Source organism: Armigeres subalbatus, chromosome 1 (assembly GCF_024139115.2).
Source record: "Armigeres subalbatus isolate Guangzhou_Male chromosome 1, GZ_Asu_2, whole genome shotgun sequence".
Lineage (NCBI taxonomy): Eukaryota > Metazoa > Arthropoda > Insecta > Diptera > Culicidae > Armigeres > Armigeres subalbatus.
The window spans coordinates 20110599-20131147 of record NC_085139.1 but is presented as its reverse complement, the minus strand read 5'-3'; the positions used below and the strand labels follow the sequence as shown (position 1 = coordinate 20131147).

The window sequence follows — 20549 nt, the reverse complement described above, 5'->3', positions numbered from 1 at the left end:
TCGGGTTGTCTTGAATGAACGAACGTACACACATCGATGCAGGGTCTTCTTCGTCTTCTTACACCTCTTCCATCGCATTGGTTACGTTCGAAAAGATCCCATTCATGCGACTTTTTTCAACGGCTGAAAGGCGATAAAATCGCCTTTAGGTCAATATGCGTAAGGGTGAATCACCGCGTGGACAATAAATCAATCCTTTAGGTGAATCAATCGGTGGTTTCATTTTTCGAACCCTGTTGTTAAGTAGTATTCTGTTCGACCATTCATCAGGTGTGATGATGATTATGCTGTTCGCCGTACACACGCCATCGATGGTCAGCGAATTGGCCACCGAAATCGCATGACACAATCGACCGAAGAGCAAAAAAAAAATGCAGTTACGGTGCAGCTGAGGTCACCTGATACGACATTACTGAAACGTTACTGTTACGGGCGTGAGTTGGCAGTTTGTCGTCGGTTCCGGTGTCCGAGGCGGGAGTAAGAAATGCTTGAACTGCGGACGCAGCACGACCGTAACTTGAGAGGTGCTTCGAGTTCCTTCACTTTGTGTTCCTCCTGGAAATACTACGACTTTGTTCGAACTGATTGGGATAGGTGTTTTACCGAGAATTTAACTGTCTTATCGGACTAGGCTAATAAGTGCTGTTGAACTCAGTTTATTGCTGTCTACCGTGTTTATTGATTCGAATGTGACAGATAAGTCGATGTGTTGTTGAGCGCCTCACAGTTGATAAAGTTCGTCAAGCTGTGTGTGGGATTTCCCGAAGTTTCTGAACGTTGGTGATGTCAGATGTGAGAAGAGATGGGATTATTTTCATTCCCCAAGAGGATAATAAGCGGGAGATTAATCGAACCCTATTTTATTGCCAATATTTGTTTCAATGTTTTTGAGCACGATCGTTGTTGTAGCATTAACATTTTTTTCACTTAATTAAGGCCGTTTACCACATCTTCCTCAAAACGTCTGCAATGCTTTCGATGATAATTACGCATTAATTCTACACACTGATAACATTCTTCGCAGGAGGGCAGACTATTCTAAACAATAATAGCTTTCAATTGTCGGCACTAGCAATCGTTCGTTTCTAATCACCAACACAAGAAGAACCTGCTGACGTTGCTTTGTTCTCATTCCTGTTATCAAATAATTCAACAGCTCTTTGCAGCGTAATTCAAATTCTTCAGAATTTCTTCAAAAAATTAATCGGCATTTGTTTCGAAAAGTTTTCCGAATATGTTCGGTAAGCTCTTCAGAATTTCCACAGAAAACATCTTGGAATGTCCTCAGGAAATTCTTTGAAACTTTCTAGGAAAATTCTTCGGAATTTCCTTGGGAAATTCTTCGCAATTTCCTTGGGAAATTCTTCGCAATTTCCTTGGGAAATTCTTCGGCATTTCCTTGGGAAATTCTTCGGAATTTCCTTGATAAGTTCTTCGGAATTTCCTTGGGAAATTCTTCGGAATTTCCTTGGGACATTCTTCGGAATTTCCTCGGGAAATTCTTCGGAATTTCCTCGGGAAGTTCTTCGGAATTTCCTCGGGAAATTCTTCGGAATTTCCTCGGGAAATTCTTCGGAATTTCCTCGGGAAATTCTTCGGAATTTCCTCGGGAAATTCTTCGGAATTTCCTCGGGAAATTCTTCGGAATTCCCTTGGGAAATTCTTCGGAATTCCCTTGGGAAATTCTTCGGAATTTTCTCGGGAAATTCTTCGGAATTTCCTCGGGAAATTCTTCGGAATTTCCTCGGGAAATTCTTCGGAATTTCCTCGGAAAATTCTTCGGAATTTCCTCGGGAAATTCTTCGGAATTTCCTCGGGAAATTCTTCGGAATTTCCTCGGGAAATTCTTCGGAATTTCCTCGGAAAATTCTTCGGAATTTCCTCGGGAAATTCTTCGGAATTTCCTCGGGAAATTCTTCGGAATTTCCTCGGGAAATTCTTCGGAATTTCCTCGGGAAATTCTTCGGAATTTCCTCGGGAAATTCTTCGGAATTTCCTCGGGAAATTCTTCGGAATTTCCTCGGGAAATTCTTCGGAATTTCCTCGGGAAATTCTTCGGAATTTCCTCGGGAAATTCTTCGGAATTTCCTCGGGAAATTCTTCGGAATTTCCTCGGAAAATTCTTTGGAATTTCCTCAGGAAATTCTTCGGAATTTCCTCGGGAAATTCTTCGGAATTTCCTCGGGAAATTCTTTGGAATTTCCTCAGGAAATTCTTCGGAATTTCCTCGGGAAATTCTTCGGAATTTCCTCGGGAAATTCTTCGGAATTTCCTCAGGAAATTCTTCGGAATTTCCTCAGGAAATTCTTCGGAATTTCCTCAGGAAATTCTTCGGAATTTCCTCGGGAAATTCTTCGGAATTTCCTCGGGAAATTCTTCGGAATTTCCTCGGGAAATTCTTCGGAATTTCCTCAGGAAATTCTTCGGAATTTCCTCAGGAAATTCTTCGGAATTTCCTCAGGAAATTCTTCGGAATTTCCTCAGGAAATTCTTCGGAATTTCCTCAGGAAATTCTTCGGAATTTCCTCAGGAAATTCTTCGGAATTTCCTCAGGAAATTCTTCGGAATTTCCTCAGGAAATTCTTCGGAATTTCCTCAGGAAATTCTTCGGAATTTCCTCGGGAAATTCTTCTTAATTTCCTCAGGAAATTCTTCGCAATTTCCTCAGGAAATTCTTTGGAATTTCCTCAGGAAATTCTACGAAATTTCCCCGGGAAATTCTTCGGAATTTCCTCGGGAAATTCTTCGAATTTCCTCGAAATTCTTCGGAATTTCCTCGAAATTCTTCGGAATTTCCTCAGGAAATTCTTCGGAATTTCCTCAGGAAATTCTTGGAATTTCCTCGAAATTCTTCGGAATTTCCTCAGGAAATTCTTCGGAATTTCCTCAGGAAATTCTTCGGAATTTCCTCGGGAATTTCTTCTGAATTTCCTCGACAAACTCTACGGAATTTTCTCGGGAAATTCATTGGAATTTCCTCAGGGAATTCTTCAGAACTTCCTTGGAAAATTCTTCGCAATCTCCTCGGAAAATTCTTCGGAATTTGCTCGGGGAATTCGTCGGAATTTCCTCGGAAAGTTCTTCTGAATTTCTTCGGGAAATTTTTCGTAACTTCCTCGGAAAATTCTTCGGAATTGCCTCGGGGAATTCTTCGGAATTTCCGCAGGAAAATTCTTCGGAATTTCCGAAGGGAAATTCTTCGGAATTTCCACGGGAAATTCTTCGGAATTTCCTCAGGAAATTCTTCGGAATTTCCTCAGGAAATTCTTCGGAATTTCCTCGGGAAATTCTTCGGAATTTGCTCGGGAAATTCTTCGGAATTTGCTCGGGAAATTCTTCGAGATTTCCTAGGAAAATTCTTCGAAATTTCCTCAGGAAATTCTTCGGAATTCGCTCGGGAAATTCTTTGGAATTTCCTCGGTAAATTCTTTGGAATGTCCTCGGGAAATTCTTCGGAATATCCTCGGGAAATTCTTCGGAATTTCCTCGGGAAATTCTTCGGAATTTCCTCGGGAAATTCTTCGGAATTTCCTCGGGAAATACTTCGCAATTTCCTCGGGAAATTCTTCGGAATTTCCTCGGGAAATTCTTCGGAATTTCCTCGGGAAATTCTTCGGAAATTCCTCGGGAAATTCTTCGGGAATTCCTCGGGAAATTCTTCGGAATTTCCTCGAAAAATTCTTCGGAATTTCCTCAGGAAATTCTTCGGAATTTCCTTGGAAAATTTTTCGGAATTTCCTTGGGAAATTCTTCGGAATTTCCTTGGGAAATTCTTCGGAATTTCTTTGGAATTTTCTCCGGAATTTCCTCGGGAAAATCTCCGGAATTTCCTCGGAAAATTCTTCGGAATTTCCTCGGGAAAATCTCCGGAATTTCCTTGAGAAATATCTCGGAATTTCCTCGGGAAATTCTTTGGAATTTCCATCAAAACAGTTTTTCGGAATTTCCACGGGAAATAAGAAAGTCAGCCGAAATGTAAAATTTTGACCTCGGATTTATTTTCTACAGGGAAGTGTCGTTTGGCCGAAACCCAATCGGGTGAAAGACATTTGGCCGAATGCCACTAGGCCGAACCGACCATCTGGCCGAAAATTATTTGGCCGAACGTAATTTGGCCAGGCTGTTCGGCCAAATAACGGCTGTATGACCATTTCGGCCAAATGAATTTTAGCTCAAGGGTCTGTTCGGCCAAACGGTATATTCGGTCGAACAACTTTCGGTTGGCCAAGTGGCATTCGGCTAAACGGCCCTTCCCCATTTTCTACAAAAAAATAAAAAATCATGCCTTATTTAAAAGTCGTAAGAACCGACCAACGTTTGACCCTCGTTCATTTACTCATTCTGGTCTTTTAGATAACAGCTTTGGAGTTTTCATTGACTCGCACTGAAGCATTGTTTTGTCGTTCAATTTTTTTTACCAGCATGATTTTTCATTTTTGCAGTTGTCAACGGCTCAAAACCTTCTTCTAAAAAAAATTGAATTACCTTTGCCAATATTTCGCCGGCAGATGTGCGCACATTTCGCACCTTCGTACGGCGATTTGGCGTTACGTAAAATAGCAAAAGTGCATGTGCGAGTGCGTCACCACCACCACCCGTCTTCGGATGCCATTCGTAGCGTGCCAGTCGTCTTGGCAACAGCGAAGCAGATCGCAGTAGCAGGTTGCAAACTGTCGGTCGTGCCGTTGTTGCAGAGGTGCATTTGCGGGCGCGAAGTCATTGCACTTTGCCTGCGTCCCGGTGTGGCCTTGAGCTTTTCCCGCCTGCTGCCTGCGCCTGCTTCACTGCGGCCGAAGTTTACGCGCGCGCGGGCCGCTCAATCACCCACCCGGGGGCGCAACGGTTATACTGCACCTTTGACTGCGTTGCGGTGCGGTTGTTTGGCGTTCTCGCTCTCTTTCGCATGCCCGTTCTCTCTTGTCGGGTGGATTAGCCGCGGACTTAGCTGGGGCTTAGCGCACACGTGAAGGAAGCTCGATATCCAACCTGAAGGGTGGCGCGAGCGTCAGTGAGTGCATGCACGCTGCAATTGGGAGCATGTGAGTTCTTCGCTTGATGTGGTGAATGCATTTCTCCGATTTTCTTCACACGCATCACGCGTGGTTGTGTTGGTTTGAGTGTATTAGCTGGCTGGGAACGAATGCGTGAGAGGGGAAGAAAAACGTCCGTTGAGAGATCGATCTTGCATTGTAACATGTTCGCACTTGTTTCTTTCATTCATCAACAGGAATCATCAACAGCGAAGGTCAACTATGGAAGGATCAACGGCGGTTTTTACACGAGAAGCTACGTCACTTCGGAATGACGGTGCTTGGCAACAAGAAACACCTCATGGAGAGCAGAATCATGGTGAGTGCTCCCGTTCTTTATGCTCAATTTTCTCGAGGGGGTTCGTACTAGACAGTTTGGCGATCCACACGCATTGGCAAGCACCTTTTCTGACAATTTCTTCTTTTTGTTGCGTCGTTTTTTCGTTACAGACCGAAGTCGCCGAACTACTCACCTCGCTGAACGAGGTTGGCAACCAGTCAACCGATCTGAGCAAGTACCTTTCCGTGTCGGTCAGCAACGTAATTTGCAACATCATTATGTCGGTGCGGTTCTCACTGGAGGATCCAAAGTTCAAGCGGTTCAACTGGCTGATCGAGGAGGGCATGCGACTGTTCGGTGAAATTCACACCATCGACTACATCCCGCAGATTCAGTACCTGCCGGGTAATATCAACGCCAAGAACAAGATTGCCAAGAACCGACAGGAAATGTTCGACTTCTACCGGGAAGTGATCGATGAACACAAGCGATCGTTCGACGCTGAAAACATCCGCGACATTGTCGATGCCTACTTGGACGAGATCCAAAAAGCGCAAGCTGAAGGCCGCGACCAGGAACTCTTCGAAGGCAAAGACCACGGTTAGTACTGCACGCGTTCGCGGAAAAAGTATCATTGACCCAGTTTCTAATCAATTGGATGTGTCCCCCTTTTTTCTCTCCATTTTCCTTCCGCAGAGATCCAAATGATGCAGGTGATTGCGGATCTCTTCTCGGCCGGCATGGAAACCATCAAGACCACCCTGCTCTGGCTGAACGTGTTCATGCTGCGGCACCCGGATGCGATGAAACGAGTGCAGGACGAGCTGGATCAGGTGGTCGGTCGCAACCGTTTGCCGAAAATCGAAGATGTACCGTACCTGCCCATAACGGAGACCACCATACTGGAGGTGATGCGCATCTCCAGCATCGTCCCGCTAGCCACTACGCATTCCCCTAAAAGGTAGGTTGCTGACCGAGTGTTGCCTCTTTTGGCTCTAGCTCTATGGCTTTGTCCATATTTGTCATATCGTGGCTGTCTGGTGCGAGTGCTTGCCATTTTTTTCGCACTGATGATTGCGTACAATTTGAATATGAGAACGCTTATACCCGTATCCAAATCTACCAAAACGAATTCAGCTACCAGACTTTCTACCAAACAAAATTAAATTCAGGAAAACTCTAAAACATTGGGAAAACATCAACTTATTTGGCAACACTTTCCCCCACATTGAGTACACTCTTTGAGGAGTTTTTTTGAAATTATGGTGGGGCAGTTGCGGGGAAGTCCGACACTCGCCCAAAGGTCGCGGGGAGTTCGACGCGTCCGAGAACAACATCGTGCCGAGAAAGACAACAAGAGAACACGCAACCGTCAAGAACTAGAAGTGGGGATCGCAACCACCACCACCACCGATACAGACAAACAAAGAAAGAATGACGATCATCGCGCGCCGGTCGTCTGGTGGGCAGTCTGGTCCGGTTAGGTTCTGAACCGACTGAGAGCTCTGCGTCGCCTCGCCGCGCCGTCGCGGCTCGTCTTGCGCTGGTGCTGACGGCACCACACGGAGTTCAACGGGAATTCTCGTACGGAAGAACTATAAAATAAGCCGATCGTCTCGAGTGGAGTTTCCATGCGAAGAAATGAGTTGGTTTCGGTGGGCCGCCACACGGAGGCTGCCGGCGGGAGCGGGAAGTTCTTTCTTTCTTTTGCTTGCGCCATTATATCGGTCGTAGCCGCGCTCCAAAAGTGGGGTACATCATCGAGAAACTGGTCAACGAGAGTGAAAGTTTTCCTTCCTTTAGTGGGGCCGTTCTGACGGCGTCTGTAGGCTTCGCAGACGGATTGACGCACTTCACTCCGCCCGGTCGGTTCGAAGCAGGTGCGAAGCGCAGAATTGCAGCGAGAGGGAAGTTCGTTGACCCAGCAGAGGGCCGCAATCCAAGGAGCAAGCGGTTTCGTTAATTGTTGAACGTTTTTATTTGTTCTGAAGTGTGTGAATTTTGGGAAATGCAGAAAAGTTTGATTATGATTCGAATTAGCTTGGCTCAAATTAAATTCTAAATGGATTATTAAGAGAAAATGCATGAAACAAAATTCTATCAGACATTTGTTTGAGATTATGCAGAATAGTTGAATTTTTCAAAGTTTATTGCTTCGCAAATGTAATGAAAAATGAATATTGTGCTGAAAAAAATTTCAGGTAGGGGGAATGACGGCTTTGGCAGGTTTTGTTCTATTATTGGCAGGGGTTTTTTATGACTGACTAGGCTCAAATTTGGCCTAAACATTCTTTGCATATCAAAGAATATTGTGGCCAAATTTCATAAAATTCGGTCGACAAAAACCCCCTGCCAATAATAGAACAAAACCTGCCAAAGCCGTCTTTCCCCCTATTTCAGTATTTTTTCTAGATATACTTTTCACTTCCCATACTCCCTAATGTTGACCTAAATGATCGAACGTGCGCAAGGCAAGACTTCAAATGCTCACGTCTTTGTATTTATATTTTCTTGCTGTTGATGTTTCTTCTTCTGTAAGCTGCTACGTCCAAGTCCAAATGACGCAAAACCAAACGAAACATTGATCTAATTTTTCTGTTGTTTGAAACGCGCTGTCCTTTTGACCGAATGTCGCTTTAACGGTGTTTATTAGGACTTATCGTGTAAGGCCGTAGATGATTGAGCATTATTCTACGCTCCATACGTAATGACATTTGTTTGGCGACAATATCTCAATGAAAATAGAACAATGAAGAATACTTTTATTTGGTGAATATTATCTAATATGTCTAATATTTTTAATAATTTCAAATAGCAATAGCATTCATTTTTCCAAAACAAAACAACATTCTCCACTACATTTAAATTGGAAATCCGGATGAATTTCCCGTAGAAAACCAGTAGAATTTTTTGTTTTAACCCGAAAGATTTTTCCGTCGGAATTGCGAATTTGCTGCAGAAATTTTTAGAGTTGTGAAGATTCCGAAAATTCTTAGACATTTAAGTACACATTTTCGTGAAATGTATTAAATATTTTGGAACTTTCGAAAAAATTTAATTTTCTCGACCAATAATTACATAATTTTTGTTGTGATCTCTCTGCGAAGTTGTGATCTCTCTGATCCACAATTATATTTTTTTCTTTCGGGCGTCCCGCCAACGTAGAGAAAGAAACTTCTGCACTCGATGCAATGACAGTACAAGCGGGCACCATACCAACGGAAGAAGCTCTAGATTCAAAAACTGTACTCGCGGATATCCCATCCCCGCACAGTTGTGATTCTGCTGATCATCAATTATATGATTCATCTTTCGGACTTCCGAATAACTCAAGGAAAAAAAATCTTAAACTGGTGCCTTGAATCAATGACACTGCATACGAGTGTCCCATCATGCAGAATTATGATTGCAGAGAAGAAATCAAGACAAAATTTTCAAAACGACTTATCTGCTTTTGTAAACAAAGATTCAAACGACGATTTGACGAATCTGATAGCTCTCCCACGCAAACCAATACCACCAATAGGTAGGTGAAGGTTTCCGCTACCTGTTGATGGTGTTGGTTTGCGTGGGAGAGCTATCAGATTCGTCAAATCGTCGTTTGAATCTTTGTTTACAAAAGCAGATAAGTCGTTTTGAAAATTTTGTCTTGAAGTTTTTTACTCAATAAAACCATCCATGATTCATCTCGCAGACGACCAAACAATATAATCAACGATAGTACATACGAATGTCCCAACTAGCAGATTTGCGACTCTCTTGATCCGTAATTACACTATCCTCTTACGAGTGTCCCACTACGCATAATTGTGGTACACTAAATCTACAATTACACCATTTTCCTTGCAGGAATCTCAGTAACGCAAAGAAAGGAGCTCTTGCACTTGGTTCAACGACTGTACATGCGGACACCACGCAAAACTGTGATCACCCTGACTATCCTCCCCACCAAAATGGGACGAATAATCTTGCTGACGTCCAGACAACTGAGCGAAATAAACTCGTGCATCAACGTCTCGAATTAATTACCGAACGTACGAGTGTCCCATTATGCAGAAATGTGGTCTTCTCAATCATATGACATTGATGTATGATGTATGTATGACATCCCCCCATATTGGGACGCTGATATGAAACCACCTTATGCGAAAATTCGTTGTTATCGAAGATCGTAATTCTGCGGGGCGGGGCGCACGCATGTACTGCCATTGAATCGAATGCAGGAGTTTCTTCTTCTTGTGGATCAAGAAGACCACAATTCTGCATGAGGGGGCACTCGTATGTTTGGCCATTGATTCGAGACGCTAATGCAAGAGTTTATTTCTTGTTTTGCTTTCTGTTTCTTGCTTTCAGTGCCTTACTATTCGGAACACCTTTGTAGATTAAATATTTAACTTTTATTTCTAAAAATATAGTTTATCTATTCTCGTAAATCTGCATCCTGGAATATTTTCAGCAAGAAGCTTGTTGAGATTCAAATTCCTACAAGAAAAAAACAATTGAAAGAGAAAATATTGTAGATTTGACATTTAACAAAATGCTATATTTGTTAGGAAGAAAGACTTTGATGGCGAATGATTCCAATGGTGAAAATAGTCTGCAACGGTAAATAAACATGTGGACCAAAAACTAAAATGTTAATTAGAACAAAAAAGTAGCCAAGGAAACCAAGCCTGGAACTTTGTAGCCTTCACAGCTGAGAGATTATTGGATCGACAAGGTTTTTCAGCTTGAAAATCTACAAGGCTGAAAACCTCATTCGTCTAAAGATCATTTTATTATTATTTTTATGTCGTTATCAGAAAGACTTGCAATCTTTGACTAGCTTGTCTCTAATAGATCATTTTAATATTAATTGGGGATCAAAAGTGAGGTACGTTTTGAAAATGTCCAAACTTTGAATAAATTTTTAATCGAATTGGCCATTTGGCCAAACATAAAAACTCCACCTAAAAAAATAGAAATTTTTCATAAAAAATTCAGAAATCGCCAATGATTTCCTTTATTTTTTAATGTTTTTTTCTGTTTTTTTGGTAAAAATTTTATAGGGGGAAAGACGGCTTTGGCAGGTTTTGTTCTATTATTGGCAGTGGAGTTTTTGTCGACCAAACTTTATGAAATTTTGCCACAATATTCTTTGATATGCAATGAATGTTTAGGCCAAATTTGAGCCTAGTCAGTCATAAAAAAAACCCCTGCCAATAATAGAACAAAACCTGCCAAAGCGGTCATTCCTCCTAATTGCTTATGCGAATACATTGTGGGCAATTTTGTAATAGTTTATTGCCAACATTGATTTATTTGTGAAAATTTGGTCTTTTCTGTTAAATGCTTTCTTTATGGAAAATATTTTTTTAAAATGACAATTTTTGTGTTCATCATTGGTTATGCCTTAATAGATTTTGGATTATTTTCTTACATGTATAAACAAATAAGTCGAGTCAAGTACGAGACACTGAAGACGGCCTTACTTTTGAGGTCGAAATACGTATCTGTCAAGATACAATTAAGTGGTGGAATTCAATGGGATTGTATAAACTCGTCTTATGACAGGTGAAAACATTCCACTAAAAAGCTCAAAATAATTTTCTTGTCCTTTAGTATTATCAAGGGAGAACTTTTACTTATTTTTCGCTTCTACCAGGATATTTAAATTGGAAATTTCTAGACCTTTTAGCCTATTGACCTGTTCGACCAAAAACATTTGTGGGTAAACGACATTTTCGAATAAATTATATTTTCAGCCTAATGACTTTTTCGACCAAACGACAATTTTGGCCAAACGATTTATTCGGACAAATGGCTTTTTCGGCCAAATGACATTTGCAGCCAACTTTCGTTTTCTGTCATATGATATTTTTGGCCAAATGACAATTTAGAACGAATGACATTTTCTGCCAAATGACCTTTTCGGCTAAATAACTTTTTTTAGCATATTGACCAGTTCGACCAAACCACTGTTGCTGACAAACGACATTTTCGGCCAAACGATATTTTTGGCCGAATGACTTTTTCGGACAAATGACCTTTTCGATAAAACGATATTTTCTTGATTAATTGCATATTATTCGGCAACTCAGCCGTACGAAAATCAGATGCAAAGCCAAGATATTTAAAAAAAAAAAAAAAAGTTTTTGCCAAATGGCATTTTCAGGCTAAATGAACCTTACGGCCAAACGACGTTCTTGGTCAAATGACCAGTTCTGGCAAAAGACATTTTCGGTCTCTTTACTAGTTCGACCATAAAGCTTCTTCGGCTAAATTTCGTATTCGGCCAACTAGTTTAGCCAAGTGACCTTTTCGACCAAACGAGTATTGAGCTTTTCGACCAAAACAACTTTGTGGCCAAACGACATTTTTGGATAAATGACATTGTCGACCAAACGACCATACGAATTTTAGACCAAACGACCTTTTCGGCCAAGCAGCAGTTTTGTAAAAATGACATTTCCGAACGAATTACATGCTCTGCCAAATGACCTTTTCGGCCAAACGACTCGTCTTTTTAGTCTATTGGCCTTATCAACCAAACCATATTCGCAGCTAAACGACATTTTTGACCAAATGATATTGTCGATAAATGACATTTTCGAAAAAATAATATTTTCTGTCAAATTATATTTTTAGCCAAATGACTTTTTCGGCCAAACGGCATTTTTGGCCAAATGACATTCTCGGATGAATGACCAGTTTTCAGCGTTTTCGGTCACCTGACTTGTTCGGCCATAAAGCCTGTTCGGCTTAATGACTTATTCGACCAACCAGTTATCGGCCTAGTAAACGATTCGATCAAATGACATATTTGCATAAATTACTTTTTCGGCCAAATTACGTTTTTGGGCAAGTGGCCTTTCCGGTCAAACGACTTTTTAACCTTCTGAGCTGTTCGACCAAAGGATATTTGTAGCGAAACTACATTTTCGGATAAAAATACATTTTAAATTAAATGACATTTTCGGCCAAACGGCATTTTGGCCAAACGACATCTCGCTCGAATGACTAGTTCTGGCCAAAGATATTTTCGGTCACATGACTTGTTCGGCCATGAAGCCTCTTCGGGTAAATGACTTATTCGACCAACTAGTTTTCGGTTCAATAAACGATTCGATCAAATTACATTTTTGGATAAACTACATCTTCGGCAAAAATGACAGTTTGGCCAAGTGACCTTTCCGACCAAACGACTTTTTAGCCTTTTGAGCTGTTCGGCCAAGCCACATTTGTGGCCAAACGACTTTTTCGGATAAATAACATTTCCGGCCATTTCCGGCATATTTGCTCAACATAGCTTACGCCTTTAAAGTTTTTGGAAAATTGTTTTTATTAATGGAAAATTTATACTTATTTATTTCTTTATTGGAAAGTTTTTAATTTTTCGGTCAAATGGCCGTAAATATCGATTGGCCGAACAAATTATATTACCTAGAAAAAACATTCCGTATTAGTCGAACATATTGATTGGTTAATGACAGTTTGGACGTATGTCCCTTTCGACTACATAACGTTTTCGGAGAAATTACTTTTTCGGCCTAATTACATTTGTGGCCAAACGGCATTTTCGGATAAGTGATATTTTCGGTCAAATGACTTTTCAGACCAAACGACACTTTTGGCCAAGCGATTTTTCCGGACAAATGACATTTTCAATCCAATCAAGTTTTCTGTCAAATGACATTTTTGGCTAAATTATTTTTTCAGCCAAACGGCATTTTTGGTCGAATAAAAATTTCGAACGAATGACCTGTTTGACCGAACTACATTTGCTGCCAAACGGCATTTCCGTCCAAATGACTTTGTCGGACAAACGACATTTTTGGCCAAACGACTTTTTCGGACAAATGACATTTTCGAAAAAAAATTTTTGGTCACATTACTTGTACGGCCATGAAACGACTTATTTGACCAACTAGTTTTCGGTCTAATAAACTATTCGATCAAATTACATTTTTGAATAAACTACATCTTCGGCCAAATGACACTTTTGGCCAAGTGACCTTTCCGACCAAACGACTTTATAACCTTTTGAGCTGTTCGACCAAACCACATTTGTGGCCAAACGACTTTGTCGGATAAATTACATTTCCAGCCAAACAACATTTTCGGCCAAACAGCAGACAAATGACATTTTCGAACGAATTACATGTCAAATGACCTTTTCGTCCAAACGACTTTTTTAGTCTATTGACAGCAAACCATATTTGCGACCAAACGAAATTTTTATCCGAATGACTTTTTCGGACAAAAGACATTTTCGAAAAAAATGATATTTTCTGTTAAACGACATTTTTAGCCAAATGCCCTTTTCGGCAAAACGGCATTTTTGACCAAATGACATTCTCGGTTGAATGACCAGCTCAGGCCAAAGACGTTTGCGGTCACCTGACTTGTTCGGCTAAATGACTCATGCGACCTACTAGTTTTATGCCTAATAAAATATTCGTTCAAATGACATTTTTATCCTATTGACCTGTTCAACCAAACCACATTTGCGGCCAAACGACATTTTCAGCTGAACGGCTTTTTCAGACAAATGACAATTTCGAAAAAAAAAAACGACATTTTCCTCCAAATGACATTTCCAGGCCAAATAACCTTTTTGGCCAAAACATATTCTCGGTCAAATGACCATTTCCAGCCAACTACTCAAGTAATCTCCAAGCATTAATTATTGCATGTCATCAATCACAAATCAGCATACTAAATGCTAAATGCATTAGATTAGTTTTAACGACGTGAAGATGCATTTATTCATCAACTTTCAGACAACAATACACTAGTTCAGCATTGCGAATGCAGCGATGCTTTACTTATGCTTTATTTCAACATGTGAAAGTAATGGAGCATTATTTCGGTCGTAAAAGGGCCTTTTTCCATTGAAAGTCAACTTAAAAGGTTATATTATCTACAAGCATATATAGCTTCATGGTTACTTGGGTAGTTTTCGGCCTAATAAAATACATATACGATCAAATGACATTTTCGTATAAATGACATTTTTGGCCAAGAGATGAGCCAGCCAATGAGCCACAAAGAATAAAAAAAATATTCTCGGTCAAACGACATTTATGGACAAACGTTTTTTTTGTATAAATGACATTTTCGGCTACACAACTTTTGAGACCAATAGACATTTTCGGCCAATTGAATTTTCTTGGCCAAACGACATTTTTGGCCGAACAACTTTTTTGGACAAATGACTTTTCCAGCTAAATGACCTTTTTGACCAAACGACATTCTCGATCAAATGGCCAGTTCAGACCAAAGATGTTCTCGGTCACCTGACTTTTTCGGATAAATGACTTATTCGGCCAACTAGTTTTTGGTTTAATAAACGATTTGGTTCAACGGTAAGATCCGACTAATGCATTTCGCATTTACGACTTTCGACCTAACGGAGTGTTCGGCCAGTTGGAATTCGGCCGAATGACTTTCTTGGTGTGGAATGTAGTTTTTGCAAAAAAAAAACTTTTGCTTGATGATTTTATATTCAGTTTAAAAGACGGCCGGAGACGAAAGACTTCTGAAGATAAATCGATATCAAAGTGTAGATAAATAGAACAATAAACTTTTCACGATAAGATGTTTGTTAAAAGAAAGAAATGCTAAGGAAAAAGATTTTTTTTTAAAACGAAAGGTCTTTCAGACTTAAAATTACATTTTTTTTATAATATGTTCATACTACGGACCTTTAATTCTAGATGCTAAAAGTTCAAATGCTCAAAAACTTTAAACAAAAAAAGTCTTTGTAGCAAAAAGGCTGTTAGGTTGCAATAATCGTTGAAGTAAACGGGTTCTGCGACGTGACCCGATTATCTAAGGCAGAACGTCTTCTATAAGTGCTTTTCGTAATTAAATTCTTCTGCAGCAATTGCTATTCGTCGGTAAAGGGAATTTTTCCTTCGATTTTCTTACCGAACTACGGTAAAGGACCTCCAAAACAAAACATATAATAGAAAAAAATAAAGGCCACATGAATTGCTATTGAAATGTAGTTGGAGCAGCATTTGTGGGAGGAAAAAGTTCAAAATGAAATATAAGAAATGCGGAATAAGAAGTAAGAAGTGGGTCATCTCACTTTCCACATTTCATTTCTCACTTCTTACTTGGCAATTGCTTCTTCTCACTTGTTACTCCTTACTTTTCTCATTCTCACTTCTCACTGTGCGGAGCAGGAAATGAGAAGTAAGAAGTAAAAAGTGAAATGTGGGACGCCTCGCATCTTCACTTTTGCAACTTGTAACTCACTCCTGTCACTTCACATGTCTTATACTTCACAGTGAGGAGCGAGTATGAGAAGTGAAAAGTTGGAAGCGACAAGGGAGAAATAAAATGTGAGAAGTTAGCCGTCTCACTTTTTATTTCCTAATTTTTACTGATTTCTTACTTCTCACTTGGGAGGGAATAAGGAGTGAGATATCCCTTTTCTAATTTCTCATTTCTCACTACTCATTTAGAAATTCGAGATTTACGGTCATGTTTAGCCAGATGACGTTTTCGGCCATATCCGTTCGACCAAACATCTCTTTCTGCCGAAAGACCATTTCGGCCGAGCGGAATCTTCGCCCAAACGACCATTTTTTTGTCTAACCGTTTCAGCCTAAGAACCGTTTCGGTCAGACCTTCCCCTTGTTCAATATGGGATAGTTATTGGCATTAGTGTATTTTTTTAAACTGGAAGATCAGATCTCTGGGAAAGGCTGCTTATGCGAATAATTTTTTTTGCCATGAGATTGGCATTCATGCTATAAATGTAGGTTACTGAACGGGCCATATAGCCGAAAGATTAGCTTGGCCGAACATTAGTGAATGCGAAAAGTGCGAAGTACATAATTTTGGATAATTGAGAGGTGAGAGTGAGTTGTCTCACTAAGCACTTCGCACTCTCACTGCTAACTACGAAAAGTTGGATGTGTGAAATGAGAAACGAGAAGTTAGGAATAAGTGAGACGTTTTGTTTCTCACTTCTCATAGGAAGTGCAAAATGAGAAGTGAGGTGACTCACTTCTTTCTTCTTACACCTCAGTTCTCACTTTTTTTTCTCATAAGTTATTTTACTTCTTAAACTTAAGTAAGATAGTGAGAAACAAGAAGTGAGAGGTAACAAGTAAGAAGTAATAAGTTGGATGTAAGATTTGAGAAGTAAGAACCTTCTCGGTACTCATTTCTCACTACACATTTCTGACTTCTCACTCCTCGCCTCTTACTACGGACTTCTCACTTTTTGCATTAAGAAGTGCGAAATTCGCACCGAAATTTCAAAAGGGCGAAATTGCTTTTGTAAACAAGAGCAGCTCACGTCGCTGACGGGACTGGTGCAAGAAGAGGATTCGCTGCTTCCATCAGTGGCCTATTTTGGCCAAATGACCGGTTCGTTTGTTTAAGCCAATAAGTTTCTCAACCTAAGAACCGTTTGACAAATGAAATTCGGCGGGATGTCTTCCTGCTAGATCAGAACCCTCTTCATGGTATGCTGCATACACGATGGCTTTTTGCAGTTGGAGAGGGCCTGAGGGCGCTTAATTTTCCAAGCGATTGGAAACGATTGGAGCAGGCTCGAGTGCATCAGAGAAGAATACCCATCGAGGTGTTTGCTTATCGAGAAAAAACTATTCGTCAAAAATAGTAATTTTTTTTTTTAATACAAAACGTTCGTGTTGTTTACGCCTGTCAGGATATTCATCAGCTTCATGTTCTGACTTTTCACCCAACAGTCATCTTTACCTCATAGCATTTTATTTGCACAAGTTTTTCGAAATCTCACAATTTTTTAGCGCGTATGAACTTCTGATAGCCACGATAGTCAAACTGGACATCTACCTCTCACCAGCATGCAATGCAAAAATAATCATTTTCCCCCTTTTACTATTCCACTCGTTCGAACAGCGATGTCGTCATCAACGGTTATACCATCCCAGCCGGCTCGTACGTTGTGCCCCTCATCAACAGCGTCCACATGGACCCAACCCTGTGGGACCAGCCGGAGGAATTCAACCCGAGCCGCTTCCTGGATGCCGAAGGCAAGGTCCACAAACCGGACTTCTTCATTCCGTTCGGTGTGGGCCGCCGGCGCTGTCTCGGTGACGTCCTCGCCCGGATGGAACTGTTCCTGTTCTTCGCCTCCATCATGCACACCTTCACCATCGAACTACCTGAAGACGAACCGATGCCAAGTTTGAAGGGCATCATCGGTGTCACCATCAGCCCCCAGGCATTCCGCGTCAAGCTGATCCCGCGACCACTCAATTCCGACCTGGATCGGCTGCGGAATGTGGGTGGCTGTTGATGGACCTCCCACCAGTGGTGAGGACCCGTCGTCCCAAAAGAGCACGGTATGTTCCTACGTTACACGCAAAAACAAAAAAAAAAAGAAACGCAAACATAATATTTACTGCAATGGGCGAGAACACAAATTGCGCGCGAAAAGCAACAAACTTCAACAAATTATCAAAACGAATCATTCGAGTGCCTGCAAAACTGAAGCAAAATCGATAGTACATTAGCTAGTCATGCGTTGTTGTTCGGAGAGTAATTTTGTTGAATCATTCTTTTACAATGTTGAAGTTGTTTTTATTGCCTTTAGAGAGATAAATCCGCATTTTTAATCGCATTTTAATGACAGTTAATTATTTATACAAGTGCCGAGTTGGTCGAAGCAAAAGCAAGCGTACAAATGACTTCGGTCGAATTGCACATACATACGGACACTCACACATACACACACAGCACTCGGAGCAGCAGAAATACGCAGAAATAAAAAAAATAAAACATTGAACCATGAGAGTGAGCGAAACATTACTCGAAAGTGCCACAAACAAACATAAACACATACACGATCACACACTCACATGACAACAAGGGACCGCGCCCTTGGCTTGCGGTTTGCCGGTTTAGTTGTTTACAGATTGGTTTTCCAAACGGAACCGTATCGCTAGATTTATTTAATATTTAACAAGAGTTGTGAGAGCCGCTATTTACAACGAACTCAGCAGTGAAAACGAATCAACTTGTGACCGATGCCTCCCAAAATACGATGTGTTCAATAATATTTAGAGAGATACAAAAGCCGACAAATAATTCCATTTTCTAGCATTATTCGTAGACATTAGTGAAACTGTTTTATTTAAACGTTAAGCAGGCGAGTTAGGGGGAAAAGCACATATTTATTACACTATTGTGTGCAAAACCCCAGGAGACAAATCGAAGTATTGTTTTGCAGATAAGGCACAGATGGAATGAAAAGTAACATTTTCATAAATTGAATAAATTTTATAAATTTCTGATTGCAAGATATGAAAACAAATATGAGTAACACATAATAGGTTGAAACTCAACCGACCCGATGATGATGGTGATGTTCGCGAACACTCGCGAGATAAATCAACATCTCATCCTTTGGACTTATTTTTCGGACTCAGCCGGATGGCCCATTATAGATTTGTAGGATATATTAGGTAATATATTTTGTAATACTTCACATAACTAAAAGACATGCGCACGTTTTTGGCAAGACTTTTGTCTCACTCGTTCGGCCCACTGTACTGCTGATGGCGTCCAAATCATCGATAACAGAAGAAAAATTGATTTTATTTACAACGGTTTATCACTCGAATCCAAAACCAATCAAATTTTACAGTAATTGAATTACATTTCCATTTCCAACCGATTATGAAACGGTGCCAGCAGTTCGACAAATCCGCTTCTCGCCCATTTTTGTTTTATGTGTACTGCGGTTTCGTCGCCTGCTGTCGTTGAAGTCACGTTCTTCAGCACGCAGACACCCTCCACCAAATTTGCCATCTCCCGCAGACGAAAGACGCAAGCGCGAGATGCGACGTGATGTGCATCGGCCGAACGAGTGAGGAAAAGAAAGAAACATAAAAAGCACTCGCGCGCGTGCGAAAGAACCACCAATAAAGAAGGTTGAAATCAGTGCCAATTTCGTTTGTTGAACACAGAAAAAAATAATCATCAAACAAAGCATGAAATAAGCGCAGATATTAAACGAATGCAAACAGTTTGGGAGATTACTCAATTTCCCACACACACACACACACACACACATGCCAGTGCGAATGAAGCGCGTAACGAATGCCAGGGAACGAATGAAACAAAGGCACGGAAGAGATATGTCCGAACGGAAGCAGAATGATTAGTAATAAAAAAAGTAGTATTAAAACTTGAGAGACAGAAAGAGATACGTGTTATGTGATTATTTATGCATTAAAGTTGTTTTTAAAATTAGTAATTATTTGTAAGGTTTGACGGTAAGAGCTTGCTCGATATTGAGCATTGACGGCACTGTCGGACGAAATAAATTGAATAAACTTTCAATGAAATCAGACACGTCAGTTGTGGTTTTATTTCTACTTCAGTGAACATTCCTTGAAGATAATCTCAAACTGCGGTGGAGTGAGGGTTATTCCGCAAACTCCTGTCAGATCCAGCGCTTCCGGATTGTAAGCGGCCAGCTCGAAGTGCCAGAACAGGCGAGCCGTGTAGAGCAGCAGAATCATGCGGGCCAGTTCGTCTCCGAGGCACATCCGCTTTCCGGTTTGGAACGGCATGAAATGGGCAGGGGCGGTGTACTGGCCTGCGTCGTCCAAGAAACGGTCCGGGTTGAAGCGTTCAGGGTCGGGCCACAGCTTGGGGTCCATGTGGACTGACCACAGCAGGGGGATGATCATGCTGTTTTTGGGAACTTTGTAGCCGCCGATGGTGATATCCTGGTGGAAGAAATTCGAAAGGTGGGTATTTTTGAAAAAAAAAAAGCTTAGAATTGAATATCATTTTCTGGTAGAGTATAGTGAATAATGATGGGAAGTACTATTTTGTAGCTTAAAATAAATTTCAACGCAGGACCAGCACGAGCGGTAATGATGCCTTTCTCGTGCATTATTAAAATATTAATTTTTTATAGAAAACATTGGGAACCTAACCCAAAAAAATCCAATAAATTCCACATGAACTCGTGGCAAGTGCAGAGGTATATTCGGCTTGCATTCGCGAGTGATTGCATCATCATTTTCTTCCTATTTCCTACATTGGCTTGCACTCTGGCGTGGCAGGTGCCAGTGTGATCTAACTATTGAGATCATCAGTACTTGTACATTGAAGATGAGTGCTAGTCCCAAGCAAACATCTGTTGGTTCTCTGTGCAAGAACAGCTGATCTGGTCATAATGGAGTAGCAACTACGGACAGTCAATCAAGTTCAAGCCTAAGCTCAAGCTACTGGACCAC

The 20549-nt window shown here is 40.8% G+C and overlaps 2 protein-coding genes across 2 annotated transcripts in view; one reads left to right on the top strand and one right to left on the bottom strand.

Annotated features, from left to right (window-relative positions):
- LOC134222512 (cytochrome P450 18a1) overlaps positions 1 to 18053 on the top strand; it is a 34114-nt gene extending 16061 nt beyond the window's left edge. Inside the window, exons 2-5 of the mRNA XM_062701662.1 lie at positions 5228 to 5349; positions 5481 to 5910; positions 6007 to 6271; positions 17194 to 18053. Coding sequence (XP_062557646.1) covers positions 5228 to 5349; positions 5481 to 5910; positions 6007 to 6271; positions 17194 to 17593 — 1217 coding nt within the window. The 3' untranslated portion in view covers positions 17594 to 18053. The remainder of the gene's footprint in view (positions 1 to 5227; positions 5350 to 5480; positions 5911 to 6006; positions 6272 to 17193) is intronic.
- A 1588-nt stretch (positions 18054 to 19641) lies between these two features.
- Positions 19642 to 20549, bottom strand: part of LOC134222520 (cytochrome P450 306a1) — a 53752-nt gene continuing 52844 nt past the window's right edge. Inside the window, exon 6 of the mRNA XM_062701671.1 lies at positions 19642 to 20033. Coding sequence (XP_062557655.1) covers positions 19674 to 20033 — 360 coding nt within the window. The 3' untranslated portion in view covers positions 19642 to 19673. The remainder of the gene's footprint in view (positions 20034 to 20549) is intronic.